The sequence below is a fragment of the Calypte anna genome, chromosome 12 (genome assembly GCF_003957555.1).
Source record: "Calypte anna isolate BGI_N300 chromosome 12, bCalAnn1_v1.p, whole genome shotgun sequence".
In the NCBI taxonomy this organism is placed as follows: domain Eukaryota; kingdom Metazoa; phylum Chordata; class Aves; order Apodiformes; family Trochilidae; genus Calypte; species Calypte anna.
In genome coordinates, this window is record NC_044258.1 from 16272047 (window position 1) to 16298769 (window position 26723).

A 26723-nucleotide genomic window follows, 5' to 3' on the forward strand; every position below is an offset into this window, starting at 1 on the left:
TCAATGCAGTTACCAAAAAAAAAAAAAAAAAAAAAAAATAGTGTAGAGAATGAGGGGAATGAGAATAAATCATTGGAATTGTGTGCTGAGAGCTGGAGTGGAAAGACAGAGCAGATCAAAGTGATGAGAGAGGAATCAAACTATAGAGACTCCTGCAAAAAATAAAAAAAAAGCTCGGGATAGTGACTGGGGGGAAAAATGTAAAGGAAAGGAGACTTGGGGAATGTTTAAAGTAGTTTGCAAAAAAGAGAAATTCAGATTCAGATTTGTTTTGTTTAAGATGAAAGTCACTGTGGCAAAATAAAGATGAAAACTTGGTGAGGAGGAGGCAACCACCCTTCCATAAGGACTTCCCTAGAGGTGGCCGTAGTGAAGAGATGAATTTGGATAACAACAAAGTCTGAATCTCTTGTTATCCCCTCCTTCCCTCCCTCTTCCTCAGATGTAGCTTGGTCTTGACCAGTAGTAAACCAGTTTAATCATGGTTAGGGGTGGGTGAAATAGATTGTTTTAAGAGAGAATTCCTTTTAGCTCGTTAATTTAAAACCACAGTGCAGTTGTCTGAAAATTCATGTATCCAGGCTGTAACATTTACTGAAGTGTTTGGCTGTGCTTGAAGCTAAATCAGGTTCAGTAACAAGTGTGCTATAAATTCCTTAGGCTGGAAACTACTAGGATCTTCTGCTATGGTAATGTATGCAGTGTAAAAAGCTCACCATGCAAAAAAAACCTGATTGCTGCTGTGTCTTTGGTCCCATCCTCTGTCCTTCTCTCCCATTCTCCCACTCAGTTCCTGGCAAAGGAATAGTTTTCTGCTCAAATGTAGGACCAGCTGCTGATGGTCATGGTGTGAATGACTCCAGGAATACATGGGGTGGGATGATGGGGACACTTGTCCACAGAGAAATGGCTGAGAGATGCTTGCCAGACGTTGCTTAGCTGCAGCAGAGGGAGAATTTAGTGCTGCTGCTTGTGGTACCCAGTACCTCTGCACTGACATTTCCATTACATGTGCTGTAACTCCTGCTCTTTGTTTTCCTTTTCATGAATTTTGTAACACGTGGGCCACCCCATTGACAAAAAAAATGTTACTGTCACTATAACAAGGCAATTCATCTCTGGAAGAGATCCCATTCAGAACATCTTCACTTTGATCCCACCCTCACATCTCAGTTTTATAGACTGGCCAAGTTCTTTTGGTCCTGCTCCTCCTTGTTATTTTATTTATTGCCATTCTTTGGGAGATTAATGCAGCTTCTGCACTGGGTATAATTCTCTGTATCAGGCTGTCTGTAGCATCTCTGCAGTTCTAGCTCTTCATCACTGTGCATTCTTTATGGATCACATTACTTTCACCACCCCTTATCTAACTACTTCATAAAATCCACCTCCCACATTTATAAAACATGACAAGGGCATTACCATAAACTATGTTACTCTCCTCAGTAAACACATCATGGGCTCTCCATAGGCTAATCACCTTTTGGATGAAATTATCTGGGGATGAATTTATCTGCAGCAATCATATCAAAAGACAAACTGGATAGAGCAGCATTGTTCTGCTTTTCCACAAGAGTTTTAAGATCCTGCCATCAATTTGTCTTGCCTGAAAGCCTGGATTTTAAAGTTGGTTATTTCAGGTCTTCTTTGTAATCAGTAGATTTATTTATGAATATTTAATGGAAGTCCTAGAAGCAGTAGATTTTTGTAGTGGAACAAAGCAATCAGCTGCCTCTGATTACCGAGAAGTGGGTGTGAGCCGGTATCAAATCCACCTGTGCCCAATCAGGGCAGGCCCCCTATTGAGCATGTGCAAGACCAGGGGGCCAATAAAAGCGGTCATTGCCTCCAAGGTGAGGCTCTCTGTGGAGTCTCAAACCCGGGGCTCTTTGGCATTGCAGTACTGGGTCTTAACCAGCTGCGCCACGAGAGTCTCACCTTGGAGGTGATGAGCGCTAGTGGTGCAATGAAGGTAATACAGTGCTCTGAGAGCTACCAGTCTCTCTCGTCTAACCCAAGAGTGAGCTAGTCTGTGGGCGTGAGTTTCACCTTTTATTGGCCCCCTGGTCTTGCACATGCTCAATAGGGGGCCTGCCCTGATTGGGCACAGGTGGATTTGATACCGGCTCACACCCACTTCTCGGTAATCAGAGGCGTCTGATTGCTTTGTTCCACTACAGATTTGCACATATTTTCACATAAGGATGTGTTATGAGTTTAGTAAGAAATTTTGGGTCTCTTTTGAGGTTGGGACTAGAAATCTAGTTTCCCAGTTTAAGGAACAGTAAAAGAATTTAATAAAAGGATTAGGGACTTTTAGAGATCTGGAGACATCAAGGTGCAGGACCAAGCACTGCTTGCATGGTTGACATAGAATAATTTCTAAATCTTTTCATAGTAACTACTTCCCATGCACATTTTAATATTCATTTCTCACCAGCAGCTGTGCCTAAATCACATATTTCTTACCAGCCTAGTTATTCCATCTGATAAGAGAGTTATCCTGCCTTTCTTTCATTGGTTTTTTCTAAGACTCATTTAGCAGCCATACTTTGGATTGCCTTTTGCTGGCAATATTCAAAAGAGCAATATTCTGAGGCTCCATAAACAATATTCTGTGGTTCACTCAAATTTTATTGCTAACTTATTTTCAGGCCTAATTCTATGGTAGATTTTCAGTGTGCTCTGGCAAGGAGCTAGAGATGCCAACATTGGGAATGTTTATTTCTGTTCCACAGAAGAAATGTTCATTTCCCCACAGCTTTGTTACCTAGAAAACTCATTCTGGGGAAGAACTGTGCAGCTGCAAAGCAATGAGCAGAATAGCATAGTAGGTCTTTTTAATCTCTACTTTCATACTGCTGCCTGCAGTTTAACTCATAGGAGGAGCACTGCTTCAATGCAGACATATTTTTGCCAGATTTTTTTTGTTTGGTTGGTTTTCTTGGTTTTAATCCTCTTTGGCAAATCAAATACTAAATTTTCCAAAGCAGCCAAGTAACTAGATACATCTTTTAAAAAGATCTTTCCAGATTTGATGCTCAGCCTTACTAGGTCTATATCAGGTAGGCCAAGAAATCCTATTTGTAAGTGGTAGAGACCTCTAGGAGTGTGATCTCTCATTGAAAGTCAGCATTACTTTTTGAGATGGAACTTAGGTTTTTCTCAAAAATTACATTTTTTTTCTTTCTAAATTTTCTCCAATACTTCAGCTGAAGGTGGTTGTTGCATTGCCAACTGAGCTGCACTTTGCCAGAGGCAGAAGCTGCTAGAAGACTCTCTTGTTTTTCCTGAGACCATTTTTCCTTTGATTCATCTTTAAGAGATTTTTTTTTTTTCATTATTTTTTTTTCTTTTTAAAACATGCATAAGAATAAGGTCCTGCACAAATTTCTCAGGAGATCAATTTGCAAGGCTCTTTAGTAGAAAGACCTATTCTCTGGTGTGTATATTGGTTTGATATGGAAATCCATAAGCCTGCCCTAGATCCACCCACATCTCATACACTGGTGTGCTCTGGGTTTTCTTTGTGAATTCAAGAGTAGAATCCCTGCCATTTCTCCTTTGCAAAAAAATACTTATTTTTAATTTCTGTGAATAAACCAGTTCTTGAGGATCAGAGTCTGTCCTGGGTGTAAGTATAAGAATCTGTAAATCTCTCAGATAAAAAGCCTCCTGTGGCTGATGGCAGAAAGCATTAGTAGAAAATTGTAAAAGACTACTAATCCATGTGCTAATTAGAGCTTTGCATATCCCTGCTTCCCCTATTATCCTGAATGGGAAATATAATGAAAATGAGAGAAAAAAAAATATTAATATTCAAATGAAATATTAACACTCTGCTGAAGAAAATATTTTCAAGGTGTTATTTTCTTCTAAAAAATATTTGTTATGGATTTCTGGGGGGAAAAGTTTGGTTTCATGGAAATGGCTTTTTCTATCAAAACTACACTTAGAAAATGAGCTCCTAGCACCCTAAATAAACAAAGCTGGTTTTTGAATTTTGACATTAATTTCCATCTCTAGGTCACCTGCTTGGTCCAGGAGGCCTTCTCCAGACTCTGACCATGTGTGCAATGGGTCAACACAAACCAAGACAATACATTTCTGGTCTTGCTGGAAATGGGGTCATTGGATCAGTGATGCAGAAATCAGGGAACACTGCATCATCACCAGGAGATTAGCCCATGGGCTGAGCTGTGGCCTCCAGTAGGACTCTAAAAGTCACTTAGGCATCAGAAGATGCTCAATAGGAGTTTGAAATGAACTACAAGGGATAAATCCCCAAGAAACCAAATTTCTCCCACCATGCTTATGGAATTACTTTTTGTAGTCTTTAATAAACAAGTAGAGTTTTCTTTAGAGGAGGTACCTTGTGTCTTCAGAACTTTTACATAGCAATAACATTTGAGGAAATAACATCTCAGCCTCAAATTTAATGACCCGCAGCGGGAATCACTTCTGTTGCTGCAGTTGCATGGAGCCTTCCCAAACTGAAAATAATATATATCCCACATAATGAACAATGAAAATACTGAATATTAATGAAAATATAAATTTAGGGAGCAGACCAGTGCAGTTTATTTTGATTCACTGGGCAAAAAAAAAAAAAAAAAAAAATTAAAAAAATCCAGTATATAACCAGATGGCTCAGGGAGCATGTGCAATGAGTTAGGAATTCCCATGGTTGCTGTAATTCCATTTATGAGTAGCCTGTGAATCTGTTTGCATCAGCTTTTGTAAAGGGAAAGAATTAGGTATGACTTAATGCTTGGATCCATTTTTTGGTGGTGTCTTTGTGCTACTTAAAGCTCCAAATCTAACTGTTCAGTGACTTCACTGGAGCTGATGGCTCTCTGGCAGCTGAGATGCAGTTAGCCCTGACCTTATAAAAATAAGTGAAGCCCCAAGCTTTGTCTGATTACTCTGCAGCCTTTGTCAGCCTCCAAGAGCAGAAATTCATCCTGTAAGCTTGAGCCTTTTCCTGCTGGAGCAGCTACAGAGAGTCAGTGGATGATGTGTAAAACAAAAATTGGAGTGTAATTGCACTGTGGCTGTGAGGAGTCTTTTATTTGTTCACTTGTGAAGCAACTCATGGAGTAGCATGGGACTTTGTTTTTCCATCTGTTACATATTCCTGTCAGATACCAAAACGTTATTTTGTAAGTAACATAGTAGTGGCTTATTATTTCCTAAAGTAAAGTATAGTATTTTCCCCTAAGCACAGCATAATCTGTAGTTCTGGCACATTAGCTGGCATAAACATTTTGATTAAAGCTCCTGAATATATTAATTACACCTGGGAAGTTTCCAAAGCTTATTCACTCTGCAGACTCTTCGAACTGGAGCCTCCAAATCTGAATCCTTTTTAGCAAATGGAAAAATGGCTATCACAGAGCTGCCTTTGCCTTCTCTAGGTTGTTTGTGCAAAGGCATGAGGTGGCAAGAGTGCAATATTTTTTTACCCATTAGTTTCACTTTTCCAGACAGTCTTCAAGTGCTGACTGAAGAATTTTGTCTTGTCATGTCACGTTGTTAAATATTTGCTTGAAGTCTAAAGAACTTCAATTCTGCTTAAAGTTTTCTCTGATCTCTTAGGTCTTGTAAACATCTGAATAGACCTGAGCATTTGGGAGAACAACATCTTGGGGTATAGGACCCCAAACCCAGGAGGGCAACAGAGGAACACTGAGGCTGTGTAAATAAACAGAGCTAGGAAAACCAGCAAGAGTTGTGATGAACTGTCTGGAAGTGGTGATAGAATTGGTCCATATGATTTCCTTTGCTCGTATTCTCTTGGCAGGTTGCTTAGGTTGTAACAGAGGGCAAAAAGCTGACCAGCAAGGCCTATAAAGTTCCTTGGGTATCATTTTTTTTCTGTGTCAGTAACATGAAAAAGTTCTTACAACAACCTTCAACTGTATCAGGTTGTGTAGTGCATTGGTGATGAGATAGAAGCCAATGCAAGGGAGGAACTGAATTCCAAAATCACTGGATGTATGACCCCAAAAAGCAAGGCATCTCTTATCTCTCAGCAGTCTGTGCCTCTGCCAAACAACCCAAGAAGCCTCAGCTAAGCAGTGCTCTGCTCATGCAATCATGCACACATGCATTCATTAGGGCTGACCTGCCCTAGGAAGGTCCATTAAGTGGAACTCATTTCAAGCACAGATGGTCCTGAATAGCTTAATGTCTGCCTGGTGGCCAGAATAAGTAAATTCTTGATGGCCTTAGACTTCTGATCACATCCATGGAGCCAAGGAGGAAATGAAAACATATTTATCATTTTGATAAACAGCCTCTCTCATTGCTGCAGGATGCTCCATGTAACTCAGCGGAGTCAAATACTATTAAATTGTCATCACTGTCAAAGGGAGAATGTATAAGTTTTGCTACCTGAGTCATAGTTAATGACTTCCACAATGTATAACACAAATCAGTAGTGCTGTTTGCCTTTTTTATGGTTGTTTACTGATAAATTTAGGCTTGGATAGAATACAGAGACGAGTTATAATTTTGAAGTGCAAAATATGCTCTTATTATTACCTCCCAGCTAGGGATATAAACAACAGAGATGACTAGAAAATGGCTTTTTGGCTTCTGCCAGACGTGCACTCAGACCCTATAGATGATTAGATATTCTAAATCACAGCCACCTACAGGAGGTTCTTAGGATAAAATATTTCACTCTGTAGTGTGTAAACTCAAGGTGGCTTTGTAATAGAAATAAAAAATGAACAGGTTTTCAGGAATTTAGTGTCCTCCAATTAGACTTAAGCCATTTGCAGGAATATCAAAGTTGTCCATGTTTTATAGTACCAGTGACAGGTAATTTCAACAGTTTCTTATTTTAAGCCTGTGCAGAACAAAGCCTTCTGAAAGGCTTGGGAAAAGAGCTTTAATCCCACAGATAGTTGCTCTTTTCAACAGCCCAGAATCCTTCCCAGCTGCTAATTCTGCCCCTCTTCCTTTGGTACTCATCACATTTCCTCCACAAAAGCCCTCAGGAAGGGTCAGCTCTTCTTGCTATCAAGTCCTGCTGGTGTGGAGAAGATCCATGTTAGGTCATGTTCATTCCACTCTGAAGCTTCTTGAAGAGTGAAGCTATTCCTGGTTTGTAGGACCCTTTTCCCTTCCTAATCTTTTCCTGATTTTCTTGGGGCAGAAGGGCATTAAAAAAAAAAACCCAAGCTTTTCTTCTTGAAAGTTGGAGAAAGCAGCCACTTCATGAAATGTAACCCTCAATGAAAAAGTCAGAAGATACTCACTTAGAGGGTTTTAGGGCCCTTTCCTCTCCTTTTAAGATCAATGGCAAATCCTCTGTTCACTTGGATGAGTTGGATGAGGCTGTTATTGTGGAAACAAAGCCAGAAGCTACCTTAGCTCAACAGACCATGAACTTCCAAAAGAAGGTATTTCTATTCTTTAGGAGAATGATTCAAACTTCTGCTGCACTCACAGACTATCAGGTCAGTAATTCACTTTAATTCAGTTTTTTTCAGGACTCCCAGCACTGTAATGTCTCACCAGGTTTTTCCATAATCTAGAAGAAGTACCTAGAAAAAAAACAATCACTGGCTCAGAAGCAGAAGTCCTAAGGTCGTGGTATAGCAGTGTTTCTTTGTGCCCCACCCTCTCAAAAAAAAAAAAAAAAAAAAAAAAAAAGAAAAAGAAAAGTTGGAAATAAAAAATTAAAATCACAAGATCAAAAGGTACTTTGCATATACATATGAACATAGGAAAAAAATTTTCAGCAGAAATTGAATACTGAGACATGTTCCTCTCCTTGCTCTGACTTGCTTTCTCATTCAAACAGCTGAAACAGAGATTAAAGTTGGACTTCTCCCCACCAGTATATATACATCTATATCTATATCTATATCAATATCTATATCTATCTCTATCTGTGAATAGCTTAATCAGAAAAAAGATTTTTCAATGAGTTTTTCTTTCATAGTCTCACTGTCTCCATTTGGATTTGTCTGGGTACCTCTATCCCCATTTTGTACATGGGGCCAGTAATCATTGATAGCCTAAACATGCTTTAATAGAAAAATCTGATCCTACACAACAAATTTGCCATGAAACAAGGTGTGTAACATGCAGAACTTTCTCCATGTGAAAAAGAGTTATTCTTCTGTGTCAGCACTGGGAAGGGTCTTTTTATTATTGTTATTTTTATTATGATTTGCATTATAGTCTGTGCAGAGAAAAGCTCCAATTAATGTACTTAACTGTCTGGTGGTTAAAAAAACTGGTTTTTCCTTGCCTTTACATTTCCATTATGTTTTCCACTCCTAAACAACTTTGAGTTAAATTCCTTATTGCTGCAGTAAGTTGGGTTTTCATAGAACAATTAAAAGTGCTATAAAGCTCATCCACCACAGCCCATTATTTTGAATAGATAAAACAAATAAGCAAAACCAGCTCATGTGGTTATTAGTACTCATACAGCAAATTAATGAGGAAAAGAAAGCAGTTAGCTTATTCACAGATATTTACCACACAGTCTCCACAATCTAAAACTAGAAATGCTTATTACTCTGTACATTATCTTTATTGTTAAGGTTGCAATCAATACAATCACAAATCTTTCTTCTCTTAGGGCATAACCACAAGATGAATGAAACCAATGAGAACCTTTTCACTGCTTTCAATGTGATTGGGATGGGGAAGCAGGGAGTTTGTAGGAAAAAATGCTTCACAGAACAGCCCAGGCATTTGGGGCTGAGCTGGTTGTCACAGTTCCTCTTACACCTAAGAGCCACTGACAGGACTGTCAGACTGTCAGGATCTCTCTTCTGGGGCACCTATTGGCTTGTAAAAAGCTTGTGTCAGCAGGCCAAATGCACTTGATAACTAATACATGGAGCAGCATTTCTCTGCAGATGAGTTAAATATTTACTGCAAGGCTGCTCTTGGCTCATGTTTGCAAATTCACTGGTGCTTAACCCCCTGACCACACAGCCTCAGCTCATGGATCCTCAAGGATATCCACAGGCTCAGCCTGGAAGGTCAGTGGCTTGAAAATGGAATTTCCATACTTTGTGGAGCTCCTGTTCACTTGGCAGTTGTTGTACCACTTAAAACAACATCCAGGTAGACCAGGTACACATCACTGTAAGACTTTAACAACTTCTGGTCAAGGGAAATCCCTCCCTGCTCAACTGCCCCCGTGCTTCACTGCAAAAATGTCACATTTTTGGAATCAACAGGACTCAGTCCTGAGCAGGGAGATGCTACTGGGCTCCCAGACCTCTTCTTTGTTCAAAGCCAGACATGGATCAACATTTCCAGCCTGATTTTTCTGCTACCTGGCTGCAGGGTTACTCTAGAGGGTTACTGTAGTGTTAGAAAGCTTTCAAAGTTGTTTCAAGAAGAGTGAAATCCAAAGACAGGAATAATTTATTTTTTTTTAACCTACAGTAAAAGCAATGTACAGTTAGTATCTCAGTGGCATAAAGTTACAATGTTTTTTCTATAAAGACTCCTTAGCAGGCTGTGGGTGATGTTTTGCACTATGTTTAAGCAAACCCTGCCAAATTTATGCTGCAGTTTCATAAAGCAGCCAAATATCTGTGGGGAGCAGACTGGCACTATGCAATACTTGGTGATTATAACAACCTCAGTGCAATCTTAAATGAAGAATCAAGAAATGACCTGGGCAGTGCATTAGCCCACTGTGGTGCCTCATCTCCTTGCCCTGCACTGCTAAGGTGAATGGGAAAATAAGAGTTTATGCTTCCTTTCTGTGCACCCCATACTCCTCAAACACCAATTATTCATGAACTCTAAGCCACCATTCCCCTGTCCATCACTCCATGGTGTTCTCCCCCCAAATAAACCCATTGCAAACATTCATAAAGATCAATTAGGGGGAAGACAAATTCAGCCTGCTGATCTTGCACACAATGGAAATGTATTCTGCCTTAAAACTGCCAATTTAGTGAGTGGGGTAGCAAAGGGAAGTGCTGTTGGACCATCCTGTAATTTAGAAAGGCTGTGATTGGCATTCCCTAAGGGCTGAGGACTGGCATAAAATCAAATATTGGAGGAAAAGCTTGTTTCTAGACGTATTCCCTTAACCTATATCCTTGTACAAGAGAATATCTGGGGGAAGACACCTGTGATATTGCAAGCATCAAATCAGGCAACACAGTGGTTGCACATTTACTGTGGTGTGTTACTGATGTTTCTTCAGGCACAGCCCTTGATGCAGTCATTTTCAGGCGCAAAATTCTGCTGGTAGCAGAGAAGCTTCTAATATAAGACAGGCAAGCTATATCTAGCGTGGAAGGAGATTTATCTGCATTTTCCTATTAAAACTGAAGTACAGCAGCACCTGGCTTATTCAGGAGCACGGATAATGGGAAAAATAACAGTGTAATCCCAGCTGTAGAGAAGCTGTGCAGAGACATAGGCAGGAGCACTCCTGGGTGTTTTGATTAGCCACTGCTGCTCTTCCTAATCAGAGTGTCAATATTCTCTTTTTCTTTTTTTTTTTTTCTTTCTTTTCCTTTTTTTTTTTTTTTTTTTTTTTTTTTTTCCTGCCAGAAGGAGGAACGTGTGAAGTTATAGCAGCACACAGATGTTGTAATAAGAATCGTATTGAGGAAAGATCACAAACAGTAAAATGCTCCTGTCTACCTGGGAAAGTGGCTGGGACTACAAGAAACAGACCTTCCTGTGTTGATGGCAAGTAGCTCCTCCTGTATATCTGTCTCTGTTTGTGTACCATCCAGTAAATAGCTTTAAATCTATAGATGATGCATAGGAACTTTGTTGTGGTTTTGATTTATCAAAGCAGAAAAATCTATAAGCATAAGGAGACATTTGGACCCCTTTGCCTGCTGCTTTATTGCATGGGTCTGTGCATGTCACATTAATGTTTACTCCCCAAAATGAGAGCACTGCATTCATTACAGACACTTAAGAGATGTATAACAGATTCTGTAAGAAATAAGTGGACAAAGTTCTCCCTTGAGTCAGATCACAGGACCCCCTGGTGCCACGTTAGTTTTGATTCATAAGTGTCTCAAAACCAGCCATTCACTCTGATTTAATTAGCCATATGAAAATGCCAAAAAAAAAAGGAAATAAAATAATCCTGTGGTCTTGGCTTGTATCAAGCATTACAGAAAGCTAGGAAAAAAACCCCTGTCTTTTGAAATCACTGGTGCTGTTGCTTCTCGTGGGGATTTTTTTACTGAAGGAAAAGCACCATGTTATTTGTGTCTGAGTTTCACATCAGGTCTATTTCCACAGCCTGTATTCCTCTCTGTCACTCTCTCCCAGTCAGGGAGAGGCCATGGCTTGGAAGTGCTTAGCAAAGTATCAAGTGCATAAAAACCTGGGGAGTAAGTGCTACTAATCCCATTAGTTACCCTTCCCAGCCAGCTGCTCTGTGTTACAGAATCCCTCAGTGCAACAGGTTGTAAAACAGAGTATCTTGTATAAAATTCCTTCCTATTCTTTATGATAAATGTCTGGTACCATTGTTTTATACCCCCTCCCTCTCCTCCAGCCCAAAGGTGCTCTGAAGAGCCAGGGATCACTTTGGCTAAAGTCCACGTGGGTTCTGCCCTGGGTTCTTCTCATCCTTCCCATGGCTGGAGGCATGGCTGCAGGTTTGGGAAGCACCCAATGTTTCCTCTTTGGGACTCAGTTTCCCCCAAATGGGTGAGAGGAGGGAGATGTACAAGCAAGCATTGGGAAAAAGACTTTTTCTGGGTACTTTTCCTCAATCAGCTGCTGCAAAGGCACGAGGAAGGGAGAAGGAGCTGGTCCAGTTGTAGCCCAAGGTTAGAGAGGAGCATTGTTGGGATTGGGGGCTGGGGAATTGTGCAGACAAAGTTCTGAGGCTTGCACATTCCTCATTAAAAAAAGGGAGGATAAGTTGCCTTGAAGAGGTGTGAACCTTATTTTTTCTCAGCCTGTATTTGTGGTGTGTACGTGTCCAATTCAAATATTAAAGATATAAAATGTTTTATTAATTCAGAAATTCTTTCAAATTTTGAAATGGTGAGGCAGTATTTCAGAGCTTGTTACACTGGAATTCTGCACTCCTGACTAAAAACACACTATGAAGGCACTTGTGAATAAATATACTCTAATCCACATTCTATTCTTGATTAATTATACTGATAAAAAGAAACTTTTCTCTTTCTTTTAAGCACACTCATAAAACCCTAGGTGAAAACTACAGCTGGTTTTAACCAAAAATCAGCTGTAGCAATCTTGAAGAATTTCATGGTCTTCAGCAGGTCATGAAGAACAAAAGCAACAGGTAGAGCAGAGAGACCCCATTAATTCAGATCTCAAAGTTCTGTTCAGAGGAAAGGAGCTCAAAGCGTGGTCTGTTCAGAAAAAGAGTTGGGTGCAGGTGTGGACTGGAGCCTAATTGCTCTGTCAGGATTACAATAAAAAGAAATGTTATTGCCTGGAATTTTGAAAAGAGGAAGGATAAAACAATGGCTAATATAAAAGTGCAAATCTACTCCCATTGAAGTCACTGGTAAGACTCAGAGTGACTTCAAAGCCAGCAAATGTGAACTACAAAGGAATGTCTTCCCCTTTCAAGTTCAGTTGTTGTACTCAGCCCATAAGTTCTTTTGTAGATGGTTGGTAAAAGGCTCAAAAGCCCAATATGCTGCTCGTAAAAATTAATAGAAGGAGCGTTTTCTTTGGCCTCTGTTTCATCCCAGCCTTTGCTTTGTGTCTTTTGCCATACTGACCTGTTTTAAGTCCAAACTTTGGCCTATTTAGTGGTTGTGTTCTTGCTCAGGCAAACTCCTAGAACTTCCCATGGGAGCCCCATTGACGTCAGTGCTGGAGCTCAGCCTAAGATTTGGGATTTGCTGTTTCTTTTGTACACTAAGGCATTTCAAAAGGTCATGTCCAACTTTTTACCTTCCTTACCCTTAGAGAGGATTAAGATCATTTAATGTCACACTGGATTTTATTCCATGTATGATTTCAAGACATAATCTGTCACTAAGAAAGCTTGCTTGGATCCCTTAAAAAAATCCATGGGTGAACTCACACTTGAACAGCCTGATCACCTTTCAGAGGACTGGGAGATCCCATGTCAGCAGTTTGACCCCATCTGTGGTTGATTATTGCCTCAAGCCATGTCCAACTGATGGCTATTTCTTAGAGTTTATAAAACAAGCTGAGCCTCAGTCTTGCCCTGTTTATTCCAGCCCATGTCTTAACGGGATCAGAATCAAGCTTTTGGTATTTCTTACTCCAATTTCATCAGAAAACCCCTCTTTAAGGATGATGCTTTGATACTTTGAGTTCATATGTTACAGAGGAAAGAATGTATTGATTTCCACTCCTACCAACCATTGCTCCAAGATGCAACTGGGCTGTGGAGATGAGGCAGTGTGGAGAGATGCCTTTGTTTTCTGTTTTAGAGGGAATGCAATTAAACTTAGGGGTCAGTTTAACCTTTTTAATAAGTTTCATGGATGATAAATGGTCCTTTTGTCTTCTTGTTGCAAAATTTCATTATGGGTAGAACAGCATCATAATATGTAGGACTTCTGGATGCAATCCTCCTCCTCCTCTTCCCGAATGAGCTGAAGTTGAGGCTGTGTGTGTGGTGTTTGTGCTATGAAGGTGGGAATTTGCCATGTAGTCCCAAGCATCACTTCCTGCCAAGTCCAGCAAACTTATTGAAGTATGGAGAGGCCATACTGTGACAGCCTCAGAAGTTATAAATTATCCCTTGCCATTCATTCTGTTCTGAAACCCAACTCAATCACCAGTGAATTCTCTAGTAGCAACAGGGAGAGCAAAACAAAAGCCAAATCTTGCCATGAAACAGAAATGCCAGTTTCTGTTTCTTTGCTGCTTCTGTCTCAATTTACTTTCATGATTCCCTTCACTACTTCAAGGTCTTTTCTTTTCCTTTCCCCTTCCCCCTTTTCCTTTTCCTTTTCCTTTTCCTTTTCCTTTTCCTTTTCCTTTTCCTTTTCCTTTTCCTTTTCCTTTTCCCTTCCCTTCTCTTTCCTTTCCCCTTTTCATTTCCCTCTCTGTTTCCCTTTCCCTCTCTGTTTCCCTTTCCCTCTCTGTTTCCCTTTCCCTCTCTGTTTCCCTTTCCCTCTCTGTTTCCCTTTCCTTTCCTTTCCTTTCCTTTCCTTTCCTTTCCTTTCCTTTCCTTTCCTTTCCTTTCCTTTCCTTTCCTTTCCTTTCCTTTCCTTTCCTTTCCTTTCCTTTCCTTTCTCCTTTCCTTTCCTTTCCTTTCCTTTCCTTTCCTTTCCTTTCCTTTCCTTTCCTTTCCTTTCCTTTCCTTTCCTTTCCTTTCCTTTCCTTTCCTTTCCTTTCCTTTCCTTTCCTTTCCATGCTCCCTTCCCCCCTGCAATTTATCCTGCCTGCCCCTTGGCAGTAGCTCACACCATGGGCATCACTCTGTTCAGCTCTCTGTCACAGCTGTTATTATTTTCTCCATTTGCCCAACTCCTTCTCCAGAGCAAATCCCAAATGGATTTACTTCATTCATGTTCCAGCAGCTTGAGAGGGTCCCTTTTGATGAGGAAATCAGTGTCCAGCATGCTCAGGGGGTCCCCAGCCCTCTGTCTCCTATTTGTAAGTTTCTCATTCCCTGTAAGAATCACACTTTTACTTTGCACTCTACTTTCCCAGTCTCCTCCCAGGGTAGAGCCAAACAGGACTGGTTACAAATACTTGGTGTAAAGGAAGTGAGAACAGAGGCCAAAGGAGCCCATGGGGTGACTGAGTAAATACTAAGAGAAAATATCTGATATGCTCTCTCAGTCCTAACACTTCATACGTTTGCTATAAAAATGTAATAGGAATACAAGATATTTATTATTTTCTTGCTGTCACTTTTATATTGTGAATAATGTGCTTTGTACCATATCATTTACAGTGGTATTGAACCATTCTGTACAGTCAGTAGGTGATGATGTCCATGGGTTATTCAAGGCCTTTTAATAATAATTTGTTCACCTATTCTGAATTTCACTGTGTTGCAGTCAATGCTCTCAGACACATTTTCTTAATGCTTGAATTTTTCACTTCTCTCTTCTTCAATCATCTTCAAGTCTTTTTAAAACTCTTTCACAAACAACCTCAATATTTCTTGTACAATTACCTGTGAAAGCTGTTGGACCACAGAGTAGAGACTAACAGAAAAGCACCTGCACTGGCTTATGAAATAAGTCATTAGCAGACTGTAATGCAGCTTGTACATGTAGCCAGTGCTTTTAGGAAATGAGGTGGTTTTAGCATTGGTCAAAACCAATGAGGAAAATGGAAGGTGCTGCTAAAATGCTGTGCTGTATCTCTCCCTTGGAATTATTCCTGTAAGCATCACAGGATTTGAAGCATTAGGTCTTAGGCAGCAGGACTGGTGTTTTCATTCTCCATGGTCTGCTGTTGTGTTTATACCAGTCATGTGTCAGAGGAAAGGGAATCACTCCACCCATACAGAACAATAAAAATTAAATTAATACCAGTATTTCCCTTTCTCCCAGACTGGCTTTGGACCCCCTCCAGTTTAAAATTGTTCTGTAACATATGAAATACTAATGTTCATGTATGTACTTCAGCTTTTTTTCATCTGAGGATTATTTGTCACGAGCCACCATGCAGCCCTGTGAGCTACATCAGACTTTGTCAGGACAGCATTAGCAAATTAAAACACAGCTTAATGACCATTGGAGCCCCTGTGACTTTTAATGCCTCTCTGGGCCAGCATGTCACGACTCCTCAGTCATGCTACTGGATCTGGTGCTTCACATCCTTATTTTCCACATGCAACAGTGGGAGCACGACCAGAGGACAGCATTCATGTTCCCTTTGCTGGCATTTGCCTTCCTTTCTCTCACCCTGGACCTACAAATGCAAAGGTCCCACCTGGTACATCCCTCCTTGGCAGACAAGGAGTGCAGCCACACTTTTGACATGAGCTAATTTTTATTTTTTTTTAAAGTACAGCTAAGGTTACCTATTGTAGAGCCAAGCTTTCCATAACTCAAGAGGGTTGCATTCTTATCGCCCTTGTGGGTCCCTGAGCTGGTGCTCAGCCCCTGGATCCTCCCACAGCACCCATGTTGCCCGGGCTCACACCCACTAAGGGATGAACAGGGGGAAAACCCTGGCTCTCTCTGGATGGAGTGCAGTAGAATCAAATGAAGGACTCCTATTGACTTTGGGTCAGGTCCTTAGTAAATGCTTTGTTAGATATAATCCTGTATCTATCAGCACTTACATCAAGTGAAACAGTTCAACGAATCACAAAGCCAATAGTTTTCATTTATCTAATGTGTACTCTTAGGTGGGTATCACCAAAAAGCCTTCTTTTTTCCACTGTGAAAATACTTCAATCAATTCTTATTTCTTCCTAAGAAAAGGGGGAAAATGCTTTTTGAAATCCAAGGAGTCAGCTCCTCATCCCTCTAGCTGTGCTTCGGCCTAGATAAGAAGAGATCTCAGAGTCCCATGTTATTAATGCACTGTCTATATGAATAACGAGCAAGCTTGGTGAATTATTCCACACTCCTGGGAAAATCTATAGCCCTGTCCTTCTGCAGCTCCACTGGAACTGAGGAGGAGACTTGTACCTTTGATTTGGTGAATTTCAGATGGCTTTGTTTGTAAGGAGGAAAAAAATATATCAGTTCCCCACTGACACCCATTTTAGGAAGCTCGAAAAAAAATTTCACAGGATATCAGCTGCCCCTATTAAAAATAAGAGAGGAAGAGAAACCTAACTGCGTAGTGAAATATTTTAAGACTTCCATTTTGTCCAGAAATGTGACTTCTTTAAATGCCCTTGCAGCCACCTTGTAATTGCAGGTAGATCCTAAGAGCTCCTGATTTCAGGAGGAGCAAAAGCAAAGGTGGCAGTGAGGAGGAAGAGCCAGTAATTCATTTACCCAATGACCCAGCAGCTCTGCTCCCCAGATTGCCTCCTGAAGTTATCCAAGAGGGCTGTTCAGAGTGTGTACTCATCTTTCAGGATTAAGGAGGATTTTCAAGGGTGAACACAGCAACCTGAAGCCAAAGGCTGGGGTGAGGCTGCCAAGCCTGGCCTCATTACCAGCTCTTCGTGAGGGCTGCGTTGTTTGTGCTGCATGCAAACATCCACCAGGCATTAGGGAGAAGAGACAGATGATGATGTCTTTTCTGGTGTGAAGATGTGCAGCTAATGAGATCATCTGACTGTGGTTTATGTGTGCACGTCTTCATCCCAGCCATAATTTATCTCCTTGCCCAGGTCTTGTGTTGTTTACTTTCCCCAGTTGACATTGTGGTTTCCTGGCCTAGCAAAGCAACCACCCTTTTTAATATCAAGCTCAGGAAAAATCTGTACTAATCCACCCTCTTGATGAAGTGCAGAGACCTCACTTCAATCCCAGTTCCTGGAAAAAAACGTTTTCTTGGGTCTACATTCTTTTTTACATCTACTTTTCTTAAGGAAGGGCAAAAAAAAAGCACTAAGTCGTGGCACTGTCTCTAGTGAGGGGTGGTCATTTTTTCCAGGCTCCAGCTGATGGGTTTCAATGCTGACACAGAGGGAGCTGAGCCCTCTCAGCCAAGCACAGAGCACAAGCAGCAGCCCAAAGGTGAAATGAGAGACCAGCATGGGCACAGAGCAGCAGGGAGATACACAGGAACCTATAATTGCTTCACCTCCATACAGAGGAAAGTAACCTTTCTCTAAAATACTTGCAATAAGCCTGCTAGAGGCTAAATGGAAAAACAGTAGGAGTTTTCTCCTCTTATAGGTAGCATTAAGTGTTAATCACAGCACTGGAAAGAGCTTGGGAAGGGGTGGGGGGGATTGGATGCAGGGAATGCAGGCACGGAGGGTGTGCAGCCACATCAGTGTGGCAGGCACAGCAGGGAAAACCAGACATGAGGTATTTGGGAAAAGGGAGCCCAAATTATAGAAAATTCTTTCACAGGGGTGAAGCCACAGGTAGGACCATGCAAGGCAAACCCCTTGAGTTCAGGTAAGATAAGGACAGGGCATGCTGCTTGTCCAAGCACAGAGAACAACCAAGACAAGGGTTTTTTTCAGCTTTTCCATTCACCAATCAAGCCTGGTTTAGCCAAAAAGAGGGGCAGCAGCTCTCTGCCATCTATCTGAAAATCTATAGATGGCAGATGTAGGGAGAAAAGCTTCCAGTGATGCTGAGGGAGGCTCCTCACAACACAAGCAGCCATCCAGCAAGCTGGAGAGATTTCCAAATGTCAGGAACTAGAATGGAAAAAGCCTGTCCAAAAAGAGTTCACAGGGCTGGGATGAGCAGCTGTGTGTCAGAGCCAAGAAGCTTTGTGGGGGGGGGTAGCACAAAAGTAAAATCAGAAAGGTAAACCTGATATTGAGCAAAATGTAAGAAGTTTGATGAACTCATGTCCATCACAGCCACCACAAGGTTTGGAGTCCAGTTTGTAGCTGCCTGTGTGGCCCCCAGCAAGTCAGAGGTAAAAAATGCTTCCTTACAAGTTACTACATCTGAGTGGGAGTGATGTTTGCCAAGCTGGTACAGGATGTGTGGTGTCCCAGGAGTAAAAGATTTAACCTTTACACCGTGCCTTTAAGCTAACACTGGGTTTATCTGTGTCTTGTACAACCAGGCACAGACGCGTGGGGCCAAGCGCCGAATTCCAAGAGCATTCAGAAAGTGTTTGACACCCCCAGACAGATTTATTTTTTTTTTTTCAGCTGGGTGTAAACTGGCTTTTGAAAATCCAGAGAGGTTTGGATCCACCTCATTTGGCTAGCTGCTGCCCAAATGAGGTCATGGTTTGTTTGACTCTTAGGAAAATGAACAGAATGGCCACCAGCTATTAATCTTTGCTTGGGGTCTGTAGGGAATATGTGGGACCATGGCGGTGGCCAAGAGGAGCTTAGAGCAACGTTGAGGTCAGGTTAGGATCTGTGCTGTGTCCCCTTACACCCACATCTTTGCAGTAATTGATGATAACAATCTATTTCTGCCAGGAAAAGAGTAATTCAGCATAAGCTCACATCATACATCTTTCCTGCATCGGATGCTGGGTTTTTCAGGGCAGTGAAATGGTTGCTTCTCTACAGGTGTCTCTGATGCAGAATGAAAAATACGTGATGGGAGTGTTGCAGTGCTTTAAGTTAGTTTTTTTCTTTTCTTTTCAAAGCCACCTTGTGTCTATGAGCATGGAGCTGGTTCACAAAGGCTTGAATGGGGTTTGTAGGATGAGGATCTAAACACAAATGGGGGATAATGTCAAAATGGAAAATGCAGCAATGTAGCACAATCTCTTTAAATTATGAGAGAAGGAGTTTATCACACGCTGAAATTTTAAAGAGACAACAACCAGAGCTTTGTAAGAAGAATAACTTCCTTAATCCTTTACTGATACAGTGAGTTCAAATAAGAGTCACTAATTTTGCACTGGGATGTCTGCTGTGTTGAATGATACAGATTTAATCTGGCTGCTGCAACCAGAGGGCGGACAAGTCAACAAGTGTTTAATTGATTTCAGAGAACTGATTATCCATAAAATTGATCCCAGACACGTTTCCAGTTCCTCCTCTTCAGCAGACAGCCAGGTAGCTGCAGGACCCAACCCCTCAGCAGTTTCTCAGCCCGTTGTCAGTTCTGGGGTGATTTTCATGCATTAACAGTGCAGAATTGCCTTACATTTAGGAAGCAAGTAAGTACATTGCAAGGAGGGATTTACTTCAAATCTTAGACTTTGTGCCAAGGAAGTGTGCTATTCAGCACATGCATAGCCTGCAGATTTTGGGAACAGGTCTCTGTATGTAGGTGTCAGAAAGCAATTCACTTAATCCAGTATCTCAAAGAAAGCATTATTCCTCTTTGGGAATTAGAAAGTTTCCATGGACCATTCTGTTTTTACTACAATAACTGCTCAAGGTTAAGCAAGCACCAGTGCTGAATGTAGTATGGCAAAATACAATATTTTTAAAAGAGCTGCCTCTCCCTTTTAAAATTACCATGCAAAGACAGCAGTGCAGAGTGGAGCTGGGCTGTACAATTTAAGCATTCTGCCCATGTCATTAGTATAAAAAGCCTATTCTGCAGGCAGATGGATTGTTTTAATATGTGGGTCTGTGTAATCATTTCCTTTGATTACAATTCTAGCAGCAAGCATACAGCAGACTTCAAGATGCATGTGAGTGGTCAGTCAATTTATTTTTTTTTTTTTATCTTTCCTAATGCACCCAGAACTCACGAACAGCAGGGAAACATCAGCACAAACCATCACTCAGAATGAAACTGAGAAGCAAATGACACTGTCCTAACTGAGGACAATGGCAATCTTACCATTAATTCAAATGAGAGCAGAAAACATGTTCTCTGCACTGGTTTTATTATTATTACAAATGCCCTCTCCTTTTCTGCAGACCCATCCAAAAAATACATCAGAATGGTTGGTTGTATGTAATACAGTTATGCAAATATCAAATGAACTCATTCCTTTGGATCTTCATTTCTTCTCTTGAAAATAGCTTACTAGGATTTGAACAGCACTTTTAAAAAAGAACACTATAATTCCTATTAAATAATAATAAAAGCCATTAGTGTAATGAACTCTTGTAACTCCAAATGGACTATGGTGAGACATTTCTGGGGACACAAAATAACTTTTTGGTCTGAGCAGGACAGGTGAAGGGATGGTGACCACTGCTTTGAACCACAGAGCACAGGAATGAAACACTAAAAAATCAATGGTAGCTTTTTGATAGATTGTGTTTCCTCTGGGATTCAGCTCAGTAGCCAAGGATTCCTGGAATGAGTGCACAGTTTTTGGCAACTCAGCTTCTAAAAAGCAGGGAACCAAGAGGGGAGGGAAACTTTGGCTGACCAGGAGAATGGGCAACCTCTAGTCAGAGAGGAGAATGGAGCAGCAAAGTGAAGGATGAAGAAGTAGGAATCTGCTGTCAGAGCAGTGTGTAAGGAGGAGGAATGGAAAAAGACCAAGAAAACAGCAGAGGATTTAAGAGCTATAAACTCCCCATCATTAGATTGTAGGTTAGAAATTAGAAGAGCAGTTCTTACTCTTAGAGCAGGTTGGCAGCAGTTTCCCAGTAAGGATGCCAGCTAAATTTGCAGACTTCCAGTGTCCTTTATAAGTACAAGGACAAAGAAATGAGTATTATTTGATGAAATAATACCACAACATACTGGTGAACAATGGGAGGCACCATAGATGATGTAAGTCAAGAAAAAGACTCATAAGAATTGGTTCTTGTGTTGGACAGACACAGCCAACAGCAAATATGCTTTTCTTTAATATAGACAAGAATTGGTTCAATCTGGCAAAAAAAAACAACAAAAAACCAACAAACAAATCATGGTAGTTTTCAGGCAGCTGCATTTCATATCAACTAAAGGGTAAAGTCTGGGGGTGGATGATGTATTTGCAATGCAGTTTTTGAAGAAAAAAAATTATCAGTCTTGTGAATTTATTAATAAAATAAGAGGGAAAACTACCAACCAGATCAATGGAAATATATAATAAATTTTCTTGTGTAATTGACTTAGATTTGCTTAGTCTATTCCATTTGTTAGTGATGGCAATGCTGGACTACCCTGGATGAACAGTAATGAGGGAATATTGCTGAATAAATTCCTTCCAGCCCCCTGAAACAGTGGTTTTAAATTCTGTGTGGTCATTGCAAAAAAAAAAAAAAAAATCATCATCTGCAAACACAAATTAAGTAAATTATGGCCTTGCTGCTTAGCTTGCAGTCTTCAAATGACCCCTGGTGCCCACAAGTGAAGGATTATAGCAAAATGTATCAGTTCAACTTCGCAAAATTCCCAGCTGAATTTGCTCATTAGGACAGGGCAGGGAACAGAAAGATGTTCTGTGATTGCAGGGAACGTGGGTGTGTGGAGTCAGATTTGATAAATAAAATAATTGGGGGATGTTTGGAAATTCCTAAAATTCAAATAATTGCATTCCATGCCACCCAAAAAAACGTGTTTTAACGTTTGCTGTTTCCTAACACTGAAAACCTTGTCAAAGCTGATGCAGTTTCCTAGTAAAAGGAATAAATTGACAAACCTGCTTAGAAGCTTATGCAAAGGCCTTTAGTGAAAACCCCTGCAAGTGAGCACTGTGATGCCTCAGTGCATTTCTGAAATAGTCAAGAACACTCATTTGTAACAAGCTTTGGGTTCGACCTTTTCCATGTGAGCTATTTTAATTTGAAACTCATTATTTATGGTAAACACTGCCAGACTTTTCATGCGTTTTGCATATTCCATTTTCAAGCCAAAATCCAGGAGCTGCATCAGCTTCAGTGCCCCCAGCAGGTATTCAGCCTCCTGCAACATCAAACCTTATGTCACCAAGAGGCTGAAATAGAGTCTCAGAAGGACTGTGCCTGCCCCACTCCTGTTAAAATTAATGGGGACTGGGCATAAATTCCCTCTAGGCAGCTTTGAAAATATCAGCCAAAACGCTGTTGTAACTATTAACCTTTAGGAAGTTGGTGTTGGCAGCATCCTGGTGCTCTCTACTTGCTTCCAAACTCAGTGGCTGTGATGAGACCTGAATGGGAACCTCCAGCTTGGGTTGGATGAGACCATCTCCATGAGGCTGCTGGTGGGGAGCAGCTGGGGGCAGTTCTCACTTTCAGGCTCATTTGGCAGAGCAGATCCTGGGGAGACAAAAAAGCAAATTGTGAGGCTGCTCTGTCACTTCTACAAGGACAAGCCTGAACTAGATGTGGGATTTCTTTTCCTGATCTTCAGAAAGAAGCCAATCCCAGCAAGGTCAGTAGAGGCAGGGTGAAAATATTTTTATGTATTAAACCCCATATGGGATTTCTGCTCTGATGGTTTAACCTGCTTTAATTATGGCTTCCTTTTTCCTTTTCCTTTTTCCTTTTTCCTTTTCCTTTTTCCTTTTCCTTTTTCCTTTTCCTTTTTCCTTTTCCTTTTTCCTTTTCCTTTTTCCTTTTCCTTTTCCTTTCCTTTCCTTCCTTTTCCTTTTCCTTTTTCCTTTTCCTTTTCCTTTTCCTTTTTCCTTTTCCTTTTTCCTTTTCCTTTTCCTTTTCCTTTTTCTTTTTCCTTTTTCTTTTTCCTTTTTCCTTTTCCTTTTTCCTTTTTCCTTTTTCCTTTTTCCCTTTTTCCTTTTTCCTTTTCTTTTTCCTTTTCCTTTTCCTTTTTCCTTTTCCTTTTTCCTTTTTCCTTTTTCCTTTTCCCTTTTTCCTTTTCCTTTTTTCCTTTTCCTTTTTCCTTTTCCTTTTTCCTTTTCCTTTTCCTTTCCTTTTCCTTTTCCTTTTTCCTTTTCCTTTTCCCTTTTCCTTTTCCTTTTCCTTTTCCTTTTCCTTTTTCCTTTTCCTTTTCCTTTTTCCTTTTCCTTTTCCTTTTCCTTTCCTTTTCCTTTTCCTTTTCCTTTTCCTTTTCCCTTTTCCTTTTCCTTTTCCTTTTCCCTTTTTCCTTTTCCCTTTTCCCTTTTCCCTTTTCCTTTTCCTTCCTTTTCCTTTTCCTTTTCCTTTCCTTTCCCTTTCCTTTTCCTTTTCCTTTCCTTTTCCTTTTCCCTTTTCCTTTTCCCTTTTCCTTTTCCCTTTCCTCTTTCCCTTTCCCTTTCCCTTTCCTTTTCCTTTTTTCCTTTCTCTTTTCCTTTCTCTTTTTCCTTTCTCCTTTCTCCTTTTTCCTTTCTCCTTTTTCCTTTCTCCTTTTCCTTTCTCCTTTTTCCTTTCTCCTTTCTCCTTTTTCCTTTCTCCTTTCTCCTTTCTCCTTTCTCCTTTTTCCTTTCTCCTTTTTCCTTTCTCCTTTTCCTTTCTCCTTTCTCCCTTTCTCCTTCTCCCTTTCCCTTTCTCCCTTTCTCCCTTTCTCCCTTTCTCCCTTTCTCCCTTTCTCCCTTTCTCCCTTTCTCCCTTTCTCCCTTTCTCCCTTTCTCCCTTTCTCCCTTTCTCCCTTTCTCCCTTTCTCCCTTTCTCCCTTTCTCCCTTTCTCCCTTTCTCCCTTTCTCCTTTCTCCCTTTCTCCCTTTCTCCCTTTCTCCCTTTCCCTTTCCCTTTCTCCCTTTCTCCCTTTTCCCTTTCTTCCCTTTTTCCCTTTCCCTTTCCCTTTTTTTTTTCCCCCTTTCTTGTCTATGCTTGTAAAGAAAACCACTCTGGCATTAGAAAAGGAAAAGAGGGACAGATTATTTTCTTCTTCGTTTACTATTCAACCAGTAGAAAGAGCAATAGAAATTCACTTTTTTAAAACAACCTCCAGTTCTCAGGTCTAATCCATACAGATGATGACCCATGAGGAAGCAGTGTTACAGGAATAAATTGGCTGTGGTTTAGTCTGGAGAATTTCAGCCTAGCTAATAAAGCCCCAGCAGTGTGTGCCTGAAGTGTTACCACAGTAGCTGGTGAACAAACTGACCCCTTTTAATTTTTTTTTTTACACCAAATAGTTCTAAAATAACCAGAGTGTAATCAACACCCACAGTGAGCAGACACATGGACACAAAATACATTTGTAGATCAAATACATTGTTAACTGTGCAGCATTTACTAGGCTCTGCTTTACCCTGTGTGAGATAAGGAGCAAACAGAACACTCTGATCTTTATTACTGACTGCTACTAAAAATGCAAGGTAAATAAAAAACTCTTTTAATTGCCACAATGTATCATTAGCAGAAATCCTATGAGGAGCAACTGGACCTTAATGACCTTTTACACTGCAGCTTCCCCACTGCTGAGGGGCCCAGCTCTGGTTTTTGGTGGACACTGAGGCCATTTTGGAAGAAATAATTGCATTTTGCTGGATTTCACTATGGTTTGTTTTGGTTTTTTTAAATTCTGATTGTGCTTTTTTATATTCCCTTCCTAAATATGACTAATAGTCAGGGACCTGGAGAAAATGTGTTGCTTAGGATATTGGCAGTGCTGGCAAATCTCAGAAGCAAAAGGGTCAACCAAAGCCCTTCCTGGCTTTCCTCAGTCCCCAGATTTTGAGCAGAATTGAGCAGAATTTAGGGCAAGACTTTAGTGCAATACCCCTGCACCTGGGGTAGGACTCCTGTGCTTGTTTTGCTGGCTTTTTCTGAAATATTGGGTCTTTCTAAATGTAGCTTTCTGTAAAATATAAATCAGCAACCTTAGCATGGTGTCTGGCTTCTGCAACCTGTTTTGGTTACGTATACTTTTGTATTTGCTTACTTCATACTATGATTTGTCAAAGAATATGCAGGCTGCTGCTTCCTACTCCATTTTCCAGCTAACACTGACAGGTGTCTGGAATTACTGCAGTATTATTTGGGGGGTTGTATTTTCCACTAAGGAAACCACATTGTAGGTATTGAGAGGTTCTTGCCAGGGGTTTGTGCAGAGTCCAAGAGGGCTGGACTTGCACTCTGGCAAGGCCCCCCAATCTGCTTGGTTTCTGCTGCAGAACTATGCAGGCACTGAGCAAGGGGAAGAATATAGGATTTATGTAGAGGGGAAAAAAAGAAAAAGAAAAAAGAAAAAAAATAAAAAAGATTGGAAGTGGGCAATGGGTTTAAGATGGAAGATATTTGATATTAAGAAGAAATTCTTTAGTGTGAGGATGGTGAGACATTCCCCAAGTTGCTTGGGAAGATTGTGGGTGCCTGGATGGGGCTTTGAGCAACCTGGTGTAGTGGAAGGTGTCCTTGACATGGCAGGGGGTTTGGGACCTGATGATCTTCAGGGTCCCTTCCAACCAACATAACTCTATGATTCAAAAAGTGCTTAGAAGTTTTTGGAGAGATGTCCAATTAAACCAGGCATCTGTATGCAAATCAGCCTAAAACTTCTTCCAGTTTTTGAGAGCTTATTATGCATAAATTCTATGCTGGATTTATTCACCTAGAGACCTTAAGTATTATGTATAAAAAAGAACTACAACACAGTATTGTTTCTTTCACTGTCATTGATACTCAGTTTCACACTTCAGTTTTGCCCTCTGGACTAAGGGTGGGGTTTTTGTATTGCTGCATATGTGAGATGTTTAAAACTTGCTTGAGATTTTGATTTCCAGAGGGTTCTGTGAGGCTGAGGTTGTAGCTTACCTAACAGTTTGACAAGGTCCAAGCTCTGGGTTGTAAAAGTCAACTTGGTTTTGATCTGGTTTTTTCACCACTTCAGTGAATAATCTGATTTTTGATTATTTGTTATGCTATTTTATTATTTTTTACTTAACATTCAGGTTTTCATCATTATCAATATAGTGGAAGGGGCACTGAAGAATCCAATCCTTGCTGGAATAGATTGTTATCCAGTGTGATGTATTGATCAGGCCAGGCAGTAAATTAACAGGAGCAGAACACTATTAAATTTTGAACTTAATTGCCTTCTACTCTTAATTTCTATTGGATATAATCAACAGGGGCCAGAGGAAAGTTAAAGGAGTTATTTAGCAAGCTGATATTTCCTGCAGCATAATAGGAAACTACTGTTTCATCCTCTAGGTGATGCAAATAATCAAATAATTTGCACCTCAAGTGTGGCCACTTAAGCATTTTATCAAAGACTCACTTTAATTCTGTCTTGATTAATCTTCATCCCTTCCAAAAAAGAAATCTGATTTAGGGACACAGCCTGTTTTGATTCAGCTGCTCCTTTGGTCTTTGTACTCTGGTCTTGCAGCAACCCTGTTTTCCTCCAGGATCTCTCCCCCCAATATTCCTGTCTCTATCATGCCCACAGAGTGTCTCCAGGGAGATGTTCTCAGGCCACTGTCTTTTAATATAATTTCCTTTCCCAA

At 40.6% G+C, this 26723-nt stretch overlaps 1 protein-coding gene across 1 annotated transcript in view; it reads left to right on the forward strand.

The window, feature by feature from the left end:
- Positions 1-26723, forward strand: part of TAFA1 (TAFA chemokine like family member 1) — a 221437-nt gene that overhangs the window by 165452 nt on the left and 29262 nt on the right. The window contains exon 3 of the mRNA XM_008499633.2: positions 10555-10695. Within this exon, the coding sequence (XP_008497855.2) occupies positions 10555-10695 (141 nt within the window). The remainder of the gene's footprint in view (positions 1-10554; positions 10696-26723) is intronic.